At 36.6% G+C, this 20,573-nt stretch overlaps 1 protein-coding gene across 1 annotated transcript; it reads left to right on the top strand.

Moving 5' to 3' along the window:
* The first annotated feature begins 1,476 nt into the window (after positions 1-1,476).
* Positions 1,477-5,617, top strand: LOC106665483 (vacuolar protein sorting-associated protein 33A). The gene is made up of 12 exons (XM_014391931.2): positions 1,477-1,676; positions 1,741-1,937; positions 2,727-2,811; positions 3,081-3,182; positions 3,237-3,525; positions 3,631-3,748; positions 3,808-3,971; positions 4,040-4,194; positions 4,310-4,462; positions 4,517-4,751; positions 5,263-5,388; positions 5,452-5,617. The coding sequence occupies exons 1-12, from the start codon at positions 1,509-1,511 to the stop codon at positions 5,544-5,546; spliced, it is 1,887 nt and encodes a 628-aa protein (XP_014247417.1). The 5' UTR covers positions 1,477-1,508; the 3' UTR covers positions 5,547-5,617.
* Positions 5,618-20,573: the final 14,956 nt, after the last annotated feature.

Here is a 20,573-nt window from a genome sequence, read left to right as displayed (position 1 = left end):
ATTAAAAAAAATCTATATAAAATATTCTGTTTACGTTTACAGGATTACTCATTNAGGGATTAATAAGTTACCAACACGTTGGGAGAAATGTATTGAGAGTATGGGAAATTATTTTGATTAAAGAACATTGCTTTAAAGTAACTAGTTTCTTTTTTTTTTGTTTAATACCAAAATCCTGCATTATTTTCCGGACAACCCAATATTTTTAAATTTTTTTATGTTTCTCAAGATGGTCTTGAAGAAGAAAGCAAATTTAGTTGCTATTGCCAAGCTTTTGACCTATTTTAGTCATCTTCAGGGAAAAACAACCTTACATACGTTATGTCTATAGATTGACATATTTAAGTTTTTACAACTTTTTTTACATACATTTTTTGAGATCTTAAATATGTCAATCTGTAGATATATTTAAGGTTGTTTTGCCCTGATGATAACTTTAAAATAGGTCGAAAACTTGACAATAGCAACTAAATTTGCTTTCTTTAAGACCATACCTTGATCTAGAGTGTTTGTAAGACCTCATAGAGGCAGAGTTGTTCATCAATGATTAATAATTAGAAAACCCTTGGAATTTCCCATCTGTCCCTTCCTTCCCTCATTGTCTACAGACCTCAATCTATTGTACATTACACACAGTATTAATCGGTAAAAAAAACTATTGTGTCCAATAAACAAAATTATGGAATTAAAACTTTTTATTTTATTATTTTTCAAAATTCCTTAATTAATAAATTTTCCTTTAGTAAAAAACATAATAATTTTTGATAAATTTTATTGCAATTTATAATAAAAAATGCTAGGGAAAGTAAAATGCTACAAAATTGGCAATATTAATTCTTGCCTATTAATTTTTGAACAGTTTATTTCTATGTAATGCTAGTTCACTTGGGTATTACTAATAATTATATTTTTCAGCTAAGTTTAGTGTGTATTCTATCAATTATGTTAACTGCTTATATTTTAAGATATGTTTTAAATAATTTTAATAATTCATACTTCTAATCATGAATTAATTATTCAGTTGTTTCTTTAATTAATTATTATAATAAATTACGAAGTTTTCTTATATTTCGACCTCAACAGTTTAACTTATGATTTTTCCTTCTTGAAGGTGGGATAATAGGTCATCTAAAAAAAAAACACAACCAGTTTTTATCCACAACGTTTCGTAACCAATAACCATTGCATTAGCTCACCTGAGGAAGGATTAAAATAAATCCGAAACGTATGGATAAAAACTGGTTGTGGTTTTTTTGAGATGACCTATTATCCCACCTTCAAGAAGGAAAAATCATAAGATAATAAATTACATTAGCTCTCCTAAGTGAATTTGTACTTATAGTATAAATTTAAAAAGCCTTGCTTTTAATTTTTTTAAACTTCATTTATTTGTATCTACAACTGTTCCTGTATTATATACAACCAGCAGATTGGATAAATAAATTTTTATGTGGGAATGTACAAACGTTGAGCATGAATGTCGGCATAACCGCAACGTTACCTTTTTCATGTTTACTGTCAATTCCTTATCATCAGGAGATAGGAGAAACAGTGAACATACAGACTCCTGTTGGAAAATGTCTCATCTCGAAGGTGGCAAAGTGAGCGCCGCCCTTTTACAGAAACACCTCCAGAAAGAGTTCTTAAGGTTGTTGGATAAATGCGATGGCGAAAAGGTACGAGGTCCAGCCACCCCAATAATAATAATAATCCAGCTTCATTTCTATTCAAACGTTTCAGCTAATAATGTGGGACATGGAGCTGTCCGGTCCGATGGGCCAGATAGCGACGAACAAGCTCCTCAAGGAGCACAACGTCATGAAAATGCTCAAGTTCACCCCGGGCAAGCTGCCGATTCCTTCGACGACGAAAAGTGTGATTTTCATCGCTCGTGCTGAGGAGCACCTCATGGACATAATCGCCAGCAATCTGAGAGAGTAGGTTTACATTTTTCATCGTAACACATCATATAAACTATAGAATTCGGTGTGGCTGGGGCGGATTGGTGCTGCGGTGTGAGAAAGTGCCCTGAGTACCGTGGGCAAGGTTAGCCCCAGCACTGGATTTTTTTTTTCATTTTTTACAATGGTACCTGGAACTGGAGGAGTTTCCCCGAGCACTGCAGCTTATTGAATTTTATTCCTGGCTCTATTTTTTAGGGGCTCACGAATTTGAGCCCTCGGTGTGCTGATGTTTTTCCATCGAAGAAACTAATTTTTGAAGAGGGTTGGGATCAAATAAAGGGCCATCCGATCCCGCCCATCGATGAATTTAAACTCATAAAATGAAATTATGCTAAAATCAAACATTGACGTCTTAGTAAAGACTGAATTATTCCCAAATAATGAAATGCTACTGAGGTAAACAAAAATTTTTGTTTGGAAGAGGATTAAAATGTTGACATTCGAGCAAAAGAATAATCCATCCAACGTAAAAAGCTTATTAGGTAGAGGGGTAATTGAAATAAAACATGAAAACCTTTCTGGATAACCCAATAGGTGTGTTCAGATTGTTTTCTGCGTGGAATAAACTTTATGTATGTTACCACACATTCTATTTTTTCATTGAAAAAGACCTAAAATATGTGTACATCAGGTTCAGAAAGTGTCTGAATTGGTATGGAGGTAAAAGAAAATGCTTTGATGCCTGAAATTCGAGGTGAAATCTGAATTCCTCTTCTCATTACATGGGGTGATGCTTGGTTTATTAAAAAAATTATATTTCAGGGAGCAACGATGTGCTAGCGTTTCCAAAGACTTCTATTTGTTTTTTGTACCAAGAAGGACAAAACTCTGCATGATTAGATTGGAGGTAAATATTTGGTTTGATATACAAATCTCTTGTATTATGTCTCTTTGTTTTGCAGGAAGTTGTAAGCCTAAAGTTATTAAACTATTGGCAGAGTATTTCTTTCAGATTAGTGTTCAAATCTAATTTGATAAATAATAGAAAACGGCTAAATTTGTTTTGTAAACTATTTTCTTGATGTTTTGATCAAATTTTAACAGCCTAATTCTTAGCTCACAATTCATATTTTTTTAAACTAGAACTAGCCTGAAAAATATGTCTTGTTTTAACAGGAGAAAGGAGTACTGGGCACATTAAATGTTGAGGATCTTGAATGTGATATTTACCCTTTTGACTATGATTTACTATCTATGGAAGTTGGAAGTGCTTTTAGGGTCTGTAGTTGTCTTTGTTTTGTTTTCCATTTCTGAACTGTTCATTTTTTTAAGGATTTTTTCCTCGACAAGGACCCAACGTACATTTACCAGGCTGCTGAAGCCCTCATGACACTTCAGTCACTGTATGGTATGATCCCCAAAGTTTTAGGAAAAGGGCAAGCTGCCTTCCAGCTGCACAGCCTGATGAAACGTCTCGCCCAGGAACCACGGACCCCACCACCTTCTGTCTCACAGATCGACCAACTAGTCCTTATTGATCGTTCGGTTGATCTTATCAGTCCGCTGGCCACCCAACTCACCTATGAGGGTCTCATTGATGAAATATTCAAAATTAATTGCAGTAAGTCTTAATTGTATAATAATGAAAGCATGTTTTGTTAGGATTGTTCCACAATGTTTCTATTCAGTTTCAATGTGACTAGATAATTTTTTTTATTTCCTTTAGCAACTGTCACATTACCTGCTGAGGAGTTTGATGAGAGTGACGATAGGCACAATGGAATAATGGCAGGGACCAAAAAGGTCATTCTTAATTCGGGAGATGAGATTTATTCTGACATCAGGTATTGTTGATTGTCTCTTTGCTTTTTATCACATTAAACTACCAACCCATTTTTTTCAGGGACAAGAGCTTCAGTGCAATTGGTCCATATTTGGATAAGAAGACAAAGCACATAACTAGTACATTCCGTGAAAAGATCAGTGCGGAAAAGAGCATGGACGAGCTGAAAGAGTTTGTGACTAAGCTACCCGATATGAAAGCGAGCAAACGCTCCCTTGAAATCCGTCAGTGAATTTCTAGATTAAAGAAGTTTGCAGTATTTATATATGTATACTAATGGGAATTATTTTAGATTTATCTATTGCTAAGTTAATTCGTAAATATGTTGATTCGGATGAGTTCTTAGAGTCACTTAATCTGGAGCAGTCACTTTTGCTTGGCTCTGACACTGATAAAGTACAACAACACATTGAAGACCTTATAGCACGACAGGCACCACTTTTGAAGGTAACTTTACATGCTCTTGATAAATCTTTCTCTAAAATTTTAACTATTTTCAAACTTTGCAAAAAATGCTGGGGCTGAATGTATGTAGGTTTTAATTTCAATATTTTCTGTGCAGGTATTAAGACTAATTTGTTTGCAATCTGGAACAAATAGCGGCCTTAAACCAAAAGTACTCGAATATTACAAAAGAGAGATCGTCCAAACTTACGGTTTTCATCATATCCTCACTCTCACAAATCTGGAAGATTCAGGACTTCTAACCATACAAGTAAGTACATATTTTTAATGTCTTATATTACCTATGTAATTTTTTTTTAAATAGAATTCGAGGAGTTATTCTACGTTAAGAAGGCTTTTAAAGCTCACTGACGAGGATGACAGCGAGACAATGCCCAATGATATCAGCTATGTACATAGCATGTATGCCCCACTCAGTGTACGGCTGATTCAAGTTCTGCTGAAGATAGGTTCTTGGTCTGGTCTGCGAGATGTTATGATGCAAGTACCTGGACCATTTATTGACTCTTCACAACCCATTTCTTCCAGCAATAAGCGAAGTAAGTAAAACACACATCGAGAATTTTGTTTCCGAACTATTATTGACTATAACTATTGAACATATCAACAGAACCTGTGCATGTGAAAATGTAAAATGAGGTGCGCAGCTATATATCTGAAACCATTGGTTGGATTTATATGTAATTTATAGGAATAATGTAGGTTTTTTTCTAGATGATCCCCCTATGAATTTTATATAACAACAAGTAAAAATATAGTCATATTCAACATGACAAACACAAATAAAATATTTTAAGTATTGTGTCATAATACACATGTGTAAAAAATATAAAAGAACTGAGAAGGCAAGATACAAATTTAATTAATCAATATAAATATATGAACAAAAATAAAGGTGTCAAGGAATGATTAAAAAATTAATCAAAACAACAAAAATATATGAAGTTGAACTAATTTAAAAGAAAAACGCCCATTTTGTTTTTAGATAGATTTTAAATTTTAATTTAACACAGTTTAATCATCAATATTTTATTTCAATTATATTTTCAGGAAACTCGGTAGGAAGTGAAGCATCTTCGCAGAATGATTCTAAAAAAATTGTGCTTGTCTTCTTCTTAGGAGGGTGTACATTTGCAGAAATATCTGCCTTAAGGTTCATTGGCCAACAAGAAGAAAGTATGTAACTTTAATAAAATGGTTAATTTTATTTTTATTATTAATGTATATATATTTTTATAGATAATATAGAGTTTATGGTAGCAACGACTAAAATAATCAATGGTAACTCATTTCTCGAGGAACTTTCAGAACCTTTGGATCCTTCGACCTATTAATTTATTTATATTTCCTTATATAAAGTGTCATTCCATTAAATTTGTAATCATATTTTCTGTATAATATTTATAATTATGTGAATTTATAATGTATTTATATTGTATATATTGTACAAAATAAAATAATAATTAAAATAAACACATAAAAATTATTTATTTGTGCCATACTTCTTCAGTACAAAGTAATTTTAAAGCAATAATCCTATTTATTTAAGATAACATTATCAGTGCAATTTGGTTGTTTCTGCTTTCCTAGTCTCACTGCTTTGGATTGTAAGATTCATTTTGTTAATTCTGATTTTTTTGTGCTTTCCAACGGTCACCGGTAACTTATCCTTTCACTACGATGTAAAAGATCTAGTATAGAACTGACCTTCAAAAAATGAAACTGGTAGGCGTAAAGGGAATAAAACACCAACTCAATTCAAAATCAGTTGGAAATCCATGATCTGTGCAGCACAGCTACTATCAAGAAAGTAGAGTAGTATAAACGTTGGATTTCAAAAGTTTCTGATAATTATGAAAACACCTAAAAAACAAGGATGACTTTGAGAATAAGATCCTGTTTGTGATATGTAAATGATCACGGCAATTGTACTTGATTTGTTTATATATTTTTGTTTTCATTAAATTTTTATTATTCCTTGTCACATCCATTATATTTGTTTATATATTTCTGTTGTTTAAATATTTTTTTTAATCATTCCTTTTCAGTTCCTTTATATTTGTTTTTATATTTCTGTTGTTTAATTATACTTTTTGTTCCTTCTCACTTCTTTTATATTTTCTTACACATATTTTAGATATGTTGAATATGCCTACATTTTTAATTATTGTTATTATTTATGTTTTAATTATTAATTATTACTTATATAGAGTTTAAACTCTTGCAAAACTTGAAAGTAAGTATATTTACCCATATGAATAAATAAATGAAAACGAATCCGTTACTATTATATGGGCCAAAGGACATGACTGAATAAAAGGAAAAGCTGACGACATCCAAGGAGAGTGTCACGACAGGCCTAAAAGAGACATAACGATCTCAGATATAGGAGGCAGGACCAGTAGGTTAGAAAGGCCGATTCTGGCACTTCCTCCTTCCTCTTCACCGTGATTCCATCCGCCTCATCCTAAACCACCTTACCCAAGAGACAAAACTGTTTATAATTTTTTTAATTGTAAAAAACAATAACTTAATATAATAAAAATTGTATTAAGTATTTGTTTTATTTTTATTTCACCTAATATTTTACTTAAGTAAGTAGTTTTGATTGATGAGGTGAAATGATGACATCATGAGTGGGAGACAAGAAGCTTCATGATGTATGATGGGAGATTACGGTATGGGTCAGAGGTGGAAAGTGGTGGAGGTGCCAGAACGGCCTTTCTTATCTACTAGTTGCTCTAATCAAAAAGGATTTATATTAAAATTTCTAGTTTGGCTTCAATAAAAATTTTATGGTACAAATATGTTACACCTAGGCAGATTTTATTCCAAATTAATTCTCAAGATATTTTTGTATTAATTAAACGCTCTTTGAAATTGTTTTCCGATGCTCTACTATTGAGCTACTGTCAAGGGGAATTGTTCAAAAATACCAATAAAAAGTTGTGTGAAATGAAAATGGATTATGGGGTATCAAATTGTGCAAGCTCAGTAGTACTCTACAAATCCGAAGACCTCAGGTTCAAATCCTTCCTGACAAGTTTTCCAACATCAAAAATTTATTTTATTATACAAAGTAACACTTTAGCACCGGTTTTCCTTTAGTTAAAACTGTTGTTTCCTTATGGTCTTAAGTAGAAACCAGATCCCATATTTTATTATATTACCAGGCAATACTGTGTTGCCTCGTTGGCACAAAAGTGGTAGGCATTTATATTTTTCCCTCTTTTTTTTACGAGGTTATACGAACTATATAACTTTAATAAACCCGTTTAAACCTTGTTTGGTATCTTGCAAAGGTAAGCAGGAGTTGACCTTTGATATCCTGCAACCCCATGGCTTAATTTTACCCTGCTACTCGTATACCCCATGGCATATCAGCCCTGTAAATGGCCCGATACCAGTTCGAACTTCGGGAGTTCTTTGCTGCAGTCGGTTCTGCTAGAGGACTATTTAAATAATAGTTTTTCATTAAATTTCATACAAATTACGAAAAACTATCTCTTATTTAAGAAATTGCCGGTACTCACGAATATTTCCCAAGATAAATGGAGAGATACAGCAACACGTCTATTCACCATTTGAAATCGCAACTCTCTGCTTTCCTGATCTTCGTAGCGATGGAGAGGTGGACCGATCCTAAGGTGATCAATTATTACACCAGATATTTTTTGTTAAATATAAAAAGATATTATAGAATGTTGAAAATGGAAAATCGCAAAAGATTGAAAAGACGAGAGAAATTTTGAAAATTGTAAAATCGTAATTTCCCGCCGGCGAATTTTTTGATTCCTTAATCACCTCGCTCCCCTCTAGTCCACCATTTTTTGTCTCGACTCCGCCATTTTTCACTGTCCGTTTTGATTCCGTTTGGCTAACATCGTGAAATTAATTTGCTTTCGATTCCTTCTCGTTATTTTCACTACCTCCTTTTAGATTCCATCCTGTTTCTCTTGTGTTATCCTTATAATTCCGATTTTCCTTCCTAGATTCCTATTGTCCACGAGCTTCAAATCGCTTCCAATTTCATTCCATCCTTCAATAGTTTCGTTTAATTTCCTGAGAAGTTTCCCTTCATTTTATAAGTGTACGAAAGCTATTAAAATCGTTAACAAAGTAGCGCGAGTGCCGCGTACCTTCTGCAGCTGTCACATCGCACCGGGTTCGGACGGAGCCCTCAAGGTAGGACAAGCTTGGGTAATTTCCATTTTATCCTTTGGCCAAAGAATAGGGTGGATTTTGTCCCAGCAGCAGTAAGAGTAAGTCCGTTGTTATTTTATTTTTTTATTATTTTATCTGTTTCTATAATTATTCTATTGTGGCCGACCAGCGTGCATACATATCCTCCGGGTCATGATCTTTGGTTTGCCGGCCCACAATCAGATTCCAAAATCATTGCGTAGTTGGAATAATTCCTTCATGCTCCAACAAGTAAAGTCGCCTCATTTATCACTTCTCACTAATCCCACAGCTTCCATTATTAAACTCCAAGATTGTTACTTTTCATTCCAAAATAAAACTTGCAAAGTTTCATCTATTCCAAAATTTTGTTTAAAGCCCCCGAACCCCAAACACATTCCTTTCTTCACTTAACTAAACTGCATTTCAGTCTTTCATAATGCCTACCAAAGAACAAAAGCAATCGAACGATTGGCTAAGCTTGTCTTAAAACGATACGAAATTTGTCATTGTATCAAAAGTATATGATATTGCAAAAAAATTCATCGACGATGTAATAACGTTACTAGAGGCTTATTGCGAATCATCCAAATCGAGACCCAATTTAATGAGATTCAGGACGAGATAATAGAACATAACAGTCTTTGTCAGAAATGAACAGGGTTGAAACCATTGAAACACAGTTACGCTTCGATGAAAGTGCCGCCAACATAAGAACGATTTTATTGAATTCCAGCAAGCGGTATCGTGCAGGAATGATGGTACGAGAGACAACTCCTCACCAAATACCATCGTCCGATACAAATTCCACCTTGACTCGATTTTGGGCAAGATTGACGATCTCACTTTATGGTCGTACACAACGTCATTACTCTAGACATTTCAATACTTAAAAACCTCCTTGAAAGAAGAGTCACTCCCCACCATCTCCGGTTTTATGCTATCCCCGAAAACTACCCATTTGCTTACGAAGCGTTACACATCAAATACACGTAAAATCGCTTCCCAATATGAAAATTAATGAATTTCAAACCTTAAACTGGTTCAAAGGTTAGTTATTTCAGGGGATTGTTAAACATACATCAAACCTCAGTGAATACAATTATGGATAGATAAGACTTGGTGACTGAAAGTCCCTTTAAAAAACACGGATTCCCTACCATTCGGATTTCGGACTTTCGAATCTAGTCAAGCGCCCGAAACAATTCCCAGAACGAAGAATTAAATATAATTTTATTTCTCAACAAGTTAAAGTACTTGAACTCTCCGAGCCTCTCATGAATAGCTTACTCAACAATATTTTCTGACGGTTTATCAGGATTCTAAGATTCGAAAAAATTATCCGAATCGGTCCAAGCGATTTGAGAATTTCATTTGTATGTTTTGACGAGCCTCCCACTTGTCAATGGCGTTAATGCTATGTCCGAAAATCAACATCGCATTGAAAAATTGAATAAAAAAAAACATATCTTGGACAGTATGTAAAATATGTTGAACCGATTGATCCACCTGTATCTAATCAAACGGCCTCCTGCCTCTCATTTACAAACGATCCCAATTCCAATGTACCTCCTACTGGTACTAACATCTCGATTTCTCGTGTCTTATCTTGCGTTGGAAACCTACTCTCACCACCTCCCTCTCAAGTGTTACTCGGCATTATCCGGGCTCTCGTTCTGGATCGTCATGGCGTGCTACGCCCTGTCCGAGGGGTTGTCGACCTTGACGAGAAAGTGTCGGCCATCATGCAATCTAGAGTCTAGAGATTAAGGGCAGGATTCCAAATATGCGACAGATTGAAAGCCTTGACCCTTTTCCTTGATACAAGTGGCTTGTTTCAGGGTGGCTGGCCGGCTGCAACTGTTGAACCCAAATTATGACTCCAAACATCCCTCCCTCCTTCGTAAAGAATCCTAACATTTCAAATTAATTTGCATACATTACCACTGTACCCTACTCCATTCCGGCCCGAACTCAGTGCAGGCTTTGTGATCCGGGAAAAATTCTGTATATTGTCTCTACGAGGTTTATTACGAACTGCATCAAGAATTGCCACACCTGCTTTCGTTTTAGAGCTCCCAACTTTCAACCGCAAATGGCAAACTTTCCCGCTGCTCGTATCACTGCGTCTTAACCCTTCTCTCTTGTGGACGTTGACTTTGCAAATCCATTCGGAGTTCGATCCAACCGGTCACGGAAGGCCCGCTCTTTTGAAAGAATAATTTTTCATATTTGTATGCGCTGCCACTAAGGCCATCCGCTTAGAATTTGTCTCCGAGTTGAATAGCATCCTTTTTGTCTGCATTGAACAAATTTTTAGCCCGCCGCGGTCTCCCCAACGTAATTATGTCCGACCACGGAAGAAATTCTGACAGCGGGTCTAACTATTTAAGGGAAGTGGTTCATTTTTTAAAGGCTAATAATCTTGATATCGGCGAACATTTGGCTTCCCGAGAAAATCATCTGGCCTTTCAGCCCCTTTTACTCTCCCCATTTCGGTGGAATTTGGGAGGCAGCAATTAAATAAGCGAAAGGCCTTCTTGTACATATGTTAGGGAACCAGACCTATTCGAAGAATATGCCACCTTTTTTGCCCGCATCAAGGCAGCCTTAAATAGTCACACCTTGTGCCAACACTTAGCTGACCATTCCGAGGCAGTTCATTATTTGTCTACAGGGCATTTTTTAACTGGCGCGGCTTTGTTATCGCCTCCTGAGCCTAATTTCCTAATTCCTAAACAGATGTGAAATTTCTTTTTCTGGTAACGTTGGGGCAAGGAATATTTGAACATTTTATTTTAATAAGTGGCGTGACAGTTCGGCTCTACCTAAACAAGGTCTTGGTCTTTAGGCCAAATAGTGAAGTTACTTCTTGAACCTGATAGAGCTACGCGTTCAGCCATTGTTCGCACTACATCAGGTACACTCGCTCGTTAGTAGGCCCCGTCCATCTACCGAGTTTATGAAAGCTGTAGACTGCTTTGCTGCTTGCTTGTAAATAACATTTGGTGATTGTAAAATTATGCTAATTTTGGTGGGCGGTTATGTTCTGGCCAGTGATTTGGTTTTTCGTCTCTTGACTTCGCCATTTTTCACTGTCCGTTTTGCTTCCATTCAGCTACTATCGTCAAACTAATTTGCTTTCGATTCTTCTTCTATCCCTTCTCGTTATTTTTACTGCCTCCTTTTTAGATTCCATCCTGTTTTCCTGCTTTACTGCTTCCGCTTCCTACAGTCCGCTAGCTTCAAATCGCTTCCAATTTCATTACTTCTTCAAGTAATTTGTTTTAATTTCTTGAGAAGTTTCCCTACATTAACCAGAACCTTCTGCAGCCGTCATATAGCACAGGGTTCGGACGGAGCCCTCAGGGTAGGACAAGCTTGAATAAATTTCCATTTTCTTCTTTGGCCAAAGAATAGGGTGGAATTTGTCCCAGCAGCAGTTCTCCGTCCCGGCTGTGTTACGAGCTACGACGCAGCAAAAAGTAAGTCCGTTTTTATTTTTCTTCTGTTTCTATAACTATTCTAATGCGACCGACGAGCGCGCGTACATAATTTTTTGGGTCCCCGGGCTATGATCATTTTTTGGGTTGAACAATCAGATTCTAAAATCATGGCATAATTGTAATAATTCCTTCATGCTTTAACAAGAAAATCTCATCTTTATCACTTCTCACTAATCCCTCAGCTGCCATTATTAAACCCCAAGATTGTTCTTTCCATTTCAAAACAAAACTTGCAAGTTTCGTCTCTTTCAAAATTTTGTTTACAAGCCTCCGAAACCCAAACACATCCTTTCTTCACTTAACTAAACTGCACTTCAATCTTTCATAATGGTTACCAAAGAACAAAAAGCAATCGAACGATTGGCTAAGTTTGTCTTAAAACGATACAACAAATTTGTCATTTTATGAAAAGTATATCATATTGCAAAACAATTCATCGACGTTATAATAACATTACTAGAGGCGTATTGCGAATCATCCAAATACGAGATCCAATTTAATGAGATTTAGGACGATATACGATTATAGAGCATACCAATTTCCTGACTGAAATGAACAGGGTTGAAACGATTTAAACACAGTCCCGCTTCTACGTATTCTCTTTATCTAAAAATTCCTTTTACTCCACTGGCAGTAGGTCTGCCGCCCCCCGGTGCACGTGGTGGTGTTTGTTGTTCCCTGACCGAGGGCAAGGGGGACGACGCTTGCGCTGGTCCGCCTCAGCCGGCGGTCGTGGAGGCGGAACTCCAGTCGACTCCGGGCCATTGGAGCGATCTCCGGCCCCCGACCGTCTCTGGCATCGACGCACACATGTAACCTCGTGAGTTCAGAATTTTTTTTTCATAAGACAACCTGCAAAAGATAATCAAAAACTCTTACTTAGAGAAATGCAAAACCGACCCCATTAGCTAAGACTGCTTAAATGCTTAAAATAAATAAAGCAACGGAAAAAAATTAAATACATTTAACACACATTACAAAACACCACCCTTAAATTTTAATGTACACTAACAGGCAAAAAATTCCACCCAATTGATGTTCGTCATTTTCTCGACCAAAGAAAATTCTGCTCTTAATTTGTCTCAATGTTTATACCATTAAATATTTGTTTATATTGGGAATATCAATTAGAGGAAAACACAATTAATCCTTAATCCCAAACAAGGATAAAGGATTTTACAGTGTTTACTTTTTTTTTAATGGAATTTAAAATGTTTATTCAGTCTCATTTGAATTCTGAAGCAATAAACTGTTTAGTTTTCATCGTTTTCGTTTTCTTAATTTCAATTTTTAAACTTAAAAATGCTACTTAATGCTGAGGATGTTGCGCGTGGTGTGGCACTTGATGATGGACGTTCCATCAGGTATGCGGCTATTGCCATCGAAGTTTTCTCCGAAACTCTGAGAGACGCCGTTAGACGTTTTCGAGAAACTGGGTCCTAATATAGAAGGCCGAGTTCTGGACGCCCTAGATTAACAAAACCACAGGATGACGGTTTTTTGACATTGAGAATTTTGCGAAACCGGCACCTTATCGGTTAAAGCGATTCATCAGTTCCAAGAAATTCGAGGCGTCCAAATTTTTGAACGCAATGCTCGAAGAAGATTAAATCAGTATGGACTGATCGCTTAAAAGCCCGATAAGAGGACCAGAATTGACCAGAACACAATGCAAGGCTCTTATTTGCTCCAGAACACAGCCATTGGTCTTTAGACGATTGGCCTGCTATACTTTTTACAGATGAGTGTAGACTTGCTCTACAATTTCCAGATGGGACGTAAAGACATGAAGCCTGTAATTTTTTCCAGCGCCAACCTTTTCAACGTAGTTCAGTGATGGTGTGGGCGGGAATTTCAATGGAAAGTAGCACAGAGTTGGTTAATGTTCGTGGAGGGTCTTTGACGGCCACTCGCTATGTGGTGAGATTTTGGAACATCATACGTTGCCTATCCTCGATGAAATCAGCGACAATCCTTTTCTATTGCACGTTAATCCCCATGTCCATATGTCGCTCGCATAGTTCAAACGCATCAGGGTCTTAGCCTGGCCAGCCCGTTCTTCAGACTTGAACCCCATCGAACATTTATGGGATAAACTCAAAAGACGAATTAGAACACGTCCATCACTTCCTGATACACTCCACGATCTTGAAAGGACTCTTCGTGAAGAATGGGCTAACCTCCAGCAAAGAGACATTTCCAGACTTGTAGAAAGTATGCCGAGGCGTCTTCGAGATGTAATTAAGGCAAAAGGAGGAAAACCGGAACACGATCCACCGTGTGGGATGCCACCTTAGGAGCCAAACAGCATGGGGCGAATCTTTTTCCTGAGCGTCTCCATATGAAATTTGAGGCCAGCTCTCACCTCATCTGGAAAGAGAACTCGTCTCCAATCGTCCAATGTTCAATTCATACGTTCCCGTGCTGAATTGAAGCCTGACTATTTTCTGAGCTGTGGTAAGCTGTGTTCACGAGCCGGGTGCTGGGTGCTGAGGTTATTTTCATCCGGCTTTCTTCTTACAGACCTGGATCTCCTCCCCTCTTGGCAATAACACCTCCGTTTTTCAGGCGGAAATCTGGGCCATCAATGTGTGTTGTAGAACACTTATGGAAAATAAAATTAAGGGAAAAGACATTAAAATCTTTTCTGACAGTCAGGCTAGTCTTAGGGCATTAGAAAAAGATTTGTCAACCTCACCACTGGTGGAGGAAACTATAGATCTTATCAATAGGATCACCTTCAGGTTTGGGAATAAGGTGACCCTTATTTGGATACCAGCACATAAAGGACACCGTGGCAATGAAAAGGCGGATGGCATAGCCAAAGAAGGTTCTAATACTGCGTATGTCGGGCCACAACCGGTATTACCTCACTCTATGAGCACAGCGAAAGAGAGTATCAATAACTGGGGCATGAAACAATTCCTTAGGGAGTGGAATTTATCCCCCGGACACAGGCAATCGAAAGAGTTTGTTAAGGCGATCAAACCAGCAGAATCGAAATGGCTATTCTCTATCTCAAGGAAGGGAATTAGGAGGCTGATAGGTATTCTGACGGGCCACTGCCCACTGAGAAGACACTTCTTCGTAATGGGTATCCTACCAGATCCGTTTTGTCGTTTTTGTGAAATAAAAGAAGAAACGGCAAGGCACTATCTCGCAGAGTGTGATAGGTATGCTAGGTCTAGATTTGAAATATTTGAAGGAGAGGACGTCACCAAATCACTCCCCGAGATAAAATGGTCCAAAATCTTGGGGTTTGTGAACAAGTCCAAGAGATTTATGCAGGACACGTGAACCGACCAAGTCCCGGACCTTTTAGGGATGGGTACGAGCCTACCCAGGCATTTAACCCCTCGGGTCTTGGTCGCCCACCCTGCATAATATATATACAGACCTGGAGGAAATGAAACATTTCGGACTTGTCCTATCAGATTTCTTATCTCATTTCCCGTCATGCTGCGGTTTCGTAGAGCCAAATGACGGATGAATCTATCGTCTCTCTCATCTGTCGTTCTATGGCGACCCTGTGTGCATTCTATAGTGAAGCCCTGTTTCTCTGAGGTCTGAAGTACCGAAGAACCCTTCTTGTTGAAGAGTGATTTACACTCAGTCTCCTGGCGACTTCGTGCAGGATGTATCTTCCTCTAGTAATTTTATGACAGTGACAATGCCATACTCACTCAAATGCCTAACTCAAGGTTTAATAATAAGAATAATATCAAGTGAAATCGACGAAGGAAAAAGATTAACTGATAGCGATCGTTAGGTGTAGCAGAATGGAAGGGCTTAATGCTACTTTTTGTGCAAAAGAGATTAATCAGTGCAAAAGTAAATGAAGGAAGTAAACAAAGCATTATTTACTATTTATTTTGTCTACAATAGCTTCTAATTACCTGTAACTGAAAGTTAATGGATTTAATTTTAAACTAAATAAATTAAGTGGTGCGTTAAATCTGTACAACATACATATACGATCACAATGTTTCGTGTTTAAACTTTTTTCTATATAAATAGTAAGTAGTGTATCACAATTAGAGGGAATTTTTAATATTTTTCTAGGGCAAATAATAAAAATTAATCATGTACTCAAAACGACAGAGACGGAGAAATACAAGAATCAAACTTATCCAAATTACATTAAAACTTCTTAACAGTGAAAAAATGTACACTTTTATAAAATTGATTGCTAAAGGATTTCAACAACGTAAAAAAAAAGTCTCAAACGTACCATTTTAATTTAGAAATTATCAGTTATCTTTTATGGCAATGTGTACTCGTAGCTTAGACGTTTTCGATCATTTTGGTCTGCCTTCTTTAGATCTCTCAGACGGGTTTCGACTTCTCGACGTATCCAAGTCTGAAATGTGTTTGACAGCCCTAAACGATCGGAAACGACCAAATGACGGGTTCATCACCCCGCCAAAGAGGAAATGCCACAATGTGTAATCGTCGTGTTGCCCACTTAATAAAAATTTCAATGAAGGAATTTCTTTACATGTGTGACTATAGTCATGAAATTATGTGTAATCCACCACTGAAGAAACGAATATTTGGTTGATAATGATATAAATTGATCATTCCATGAGCCTATGGAACCTGGTGTTGTCATGAAAGTAAACAACATTTCAATTTACAATAACTACCAATGAATTTACACGATTAATAGACACATATAGATTTTCTAAAAACAACTCAAAAACCGAAGACTTTATTTTTGCTTATTTTTACATAATAAATAGATTAATAGGCGACTAAAATACAGCATTAATAAATTGTTTTTAACCTTTATAGTTTAGACCTACCTTTAGACCTTTTGCTCATCCTTTTACATTCTTTAGATTAAAAATAAGAAAATCAGTTCAATTTCATTCTTACCAGAGCTAATTTATCGAGTGAGTTTATTGGCTTTTTAATATAATATTATATAATAATATATATTAATATAAGCATGGTTTTATGGAGAAGACGCTTTGGCGACAGAAGACGTAGCGTATGTTACATAGCCCAGTCCTGGCCTCCACTCTCTAGTGGTTTAGGCCCATTGGAAGTCTCGATAGAAAAGAAAGAAGATAGTGGTAGACTCTGGAGATGATCGTTTTATTGTTCTACCCCTCTACGGAACCGTCATTTAACGGCTTCCTCGATAGGTAGTCAACTCCAAACGGTCCGAAATGTAAGGTTGAGCTCTAAATTGTCAATACAAGGCTTCGTGAGAATAGCCTAGTCTCTAAAGGTCCCAGGTCAAGTTATTTACTACTGGAGAGGCATCGAATAGAAGGGCGATTGATTATTCGCAAATCAGCATCTCGCTTGCACACTTGAACAATAGGAGGCTGCTCTCTTCACATATGAGGACTGGTTTGTTTCATGATGACAGAGATGTGTGGCGAAGAAGTGGTGAACGAACGCTTTGCTTCATGTGCCATGCGTGAGTCACGACTTTTTCAATGATAGTTGTGGTATGGGGTGGATTCCAACGTCCAAGTCCGTACCGAATTGATTATGATACAGAACATACTTTGACTGCACCTAGGTACATTGAGGAAGTTTTTCTGGAAGCTGTGGTCCCTTTGCTCCATTCGTGTTAATGCATGTAGCTTGAGTTGCCACCCATTACTTGGAGGATGTAGGGATTACTAGAATGAATTGGCTAGCACGTTCTCCTGACATGAATTTATAGAACACTTATGGGACATTATAAACAGACGGGTTAGACATCGTTCGCCGCCTCCATCACGCATTGAACAACTTGCAATCGCTCTTATTGAAGAACTAAATTAGGTTTCAAAAGAAATTTGATCGCTTATTTACTCGATGCCCGGGCGACTTAAGGCCCATGAATTTCTGATCTTGTTTAATATGGTTTGAATTAAAATAAATACCTATTCATTAGAGTTCGTGGTCCGATTGACCGATAATTTTTTCAATTAATTAATCTTTATATAAGCCATTGGTTGAGATAAAAAAGTCAGTGTCACGAGCGGGATTCAAACCCACGACCCTCGGCTAAATACGCCGCTGCTCTCCACTTGAGGTATCGTGACTTCGATCCACTCGGACACTGACTTTTTTTATCTCAACCAATGCCTTATATAAAGATTAATTAATTGAAAAACGTTATTCGGTCAATCGGACCACGAACTTTAATGAATTTAATAAGTAAAATGAAGTATATCTTCACGAAAGCTCTCCGTGACCATCTCATTTGTCGCCGAGAATCGAATAGATTACACGACATTTGAAAAATGGCAAAAAAGGTGGGGTTGAGATGGGAAGTTGGTGTCTGAGTGGATCGAAGTCACGATAGCTCAAGTGATAGAGCAGCGTCGTATTTAGCCGAGTGTCGTGGGTTCGAATCTCGCTCGTGACACTGACTTTTTTATCTCAACCAATGCCTTATATAAAAATAAGTACCTACGTTGTAATTAATATAATGATAAAAATACAAATAGTTTGAACAAGTCCGGTTTTTTTAGAGTATATTTTTAAAGTAGCAGTCCATTTAAAACAATTAGCAACTGAATGCTTTTCCCTTTGAGATTAGTTATTCAGTAAGTTTTGTTGGTCTTTTAGTTACAACCGTTCTGATGTTTCGGTGTGGAAGTCTATATACAGCTATTTGCTTTTTGTGCGTTTCGCGGTAGTTAATCTTTGCAATGTCGAGTTTCTTGTCATAGATGATTGATTAGGATGGTAATAATACGCATTTTGAGGCTCGTACAAACAATGACGCAGAGGATTCTTAAGATTTTGTTTTGTCGAGATCGTCCTGCCACATAAGCAGCAAGTATTGCCATATGGGCTTAATTAGTGTTAAATACAGTTGTCTTGTAGTTAGCCGTCAGGTTTGATGCAAATGTTCATTTGTTCATTTAATTATATAAGTTTCTACAATCACAAGATTAAAATTTTAAAAAATCTATCATCTTTTTGAAAATATCGCTATTGGGAATTGATTTTAACAGAAATGTTCAACGAGACGGAGAATATAGTGCCGGTATTGCCCATATAAATTGAATATCGGCACATCTTCCCTTCTGGGCAATCATTTTTCCCCCCCTGGAGGAATTATGGGCAGTAAATATGTGTTGAAGTCTCATTGCTGATAGGAAAGTCGGCAACTCGTATATTAAGAATATTCCCGCACATGCTGTATTTGCTCATAAGGAAACTTTATTGGATTAACAGACATTATAGGATAGATGATCTCCAATGGTTGAAATCCTATATGTCCGTCTTTCGTAATATATCTAATTACTTGCTCAGGATATATTTATCCTCTTTGAAGTCATATTTGGAAAATAGGGATAGCTAAGCTTGCGTTTGAACATTCGGAAAATTATACCAGCTCTCAACATTTTAGTTTTGTAATTAAGTTCTTTGATTTTAAATTTGGGTGATTCAGTTTTAATGATTAAAAAACATCTATTTTAATGTCTTCATCAGGGTACAAACTTAATTATATCTATCAATTGATATAATTAAGTTTTCAATAGATTGTTTCAAATTTCTTTGAAGATTCAGTCCCAACACTATTTTCAAAGAAATTAGGAACCATCTGTTGAAAACTTAATTTTCAATTCGCATACATCTAGGAGATTGTTTTGTCCTGATGAGGACCTTAAAATAAGTCGAAAGCTTGCCTCATAACAATTGACTTTTTTTTTCAAAATCCAGACCATACCGAGAAAATTATACAGCTTACAACATTTTTATGTTGTAATCAAGTTCTTTGTTTTTAAAGTTGGGCGATTTCTGTTTTAATGTAAAAACCATATTAATAATTTAAAAAAACAAAACAAAACACCTATTTTAACGTCGTCACATCATCCCTATTAATGGCATAATTTTTCAATTCAGAGGGAAATTTTAAGCCCATTTTTGTTTTCAGGTTTTATTGCAGCCATTGTAAAATATTTTATCTATCACAGAGCTAATGGGGTTGAAACTGGAACCCAAGAGAATTGATCTTGCTCTTACATGTAGAAGATTCGGTGATTTTGTGTAATTCGTGGTACAGAATAAACCAATTATCGCGGTATTGCTAGGAAAAGATGTCACTGTCAATATTTATAAAATCAAGGTATTCGTTTTTCCACAAGGGCAGACGAAAGAGGCCTAAAACTATACATTTTAAGTTCGTCTATAGTATTCGTAAAATATTAGGTTTATCTGGGAGACCCTTTTACCGCCTCTTGGGCATTGCCTTATTTAGATAATTCGGAAGTAATCTTCCTTACTAAGTTTTAAAAAATTTAATGTTTTGGCCGTCTACTCCAAATTATTTTGTGAGATTAAATTTATATTTACCAACTTTCACAAAAAACTTTCCCACCATCCAAATAGTCTTGCCCAAGCCCTGTCCGATAGAACCCATCCCTACAACCCCATAAGGCGTCTTAAGAGGAAATGGCCCCGCNGTTATATATATATATATATATATATATACAGATACACACATGCACAGTTGAGCCTATAACTTCTCGCAGTTCACCGGCAATTCCAATTTTCGTAATATACAAAAACTTACCGGCAATCCTCAAAAATCATCTACCTCGGGTGTTGGCATTCCGTGATCAGACCTCGGTCTTATCCGTCCAGCCACCAAGGTTGGGCTCCGGGTGAAGTCAACAACTAGGTCAATTCAGGGTTCTTAGGTCCAAACCCATT

The sequence above is a fragment of the Cimex lectularius genome, unplaced genomic scaffold, assembly GCF_000648675.2.
Source record: "Cimex lectularius strain Harlan isolate CLEC.00 unplaced genomic scaffold, Clec_2.1 scaffold23, whole genome shotgun sequence".
In the NCBI taxonomy this organism is placed as follows: domain Eukaryota; kingdom Metazoa; phylum Arthropoda; class Insecta; order Hemiptera; family Cimicidae; genus Cimex; species Cimex lectularius.
Note: the sequence above shows the minus strand (reverse complement) of the source record. Positions and strands in the feature narration are given on the sequence as shown.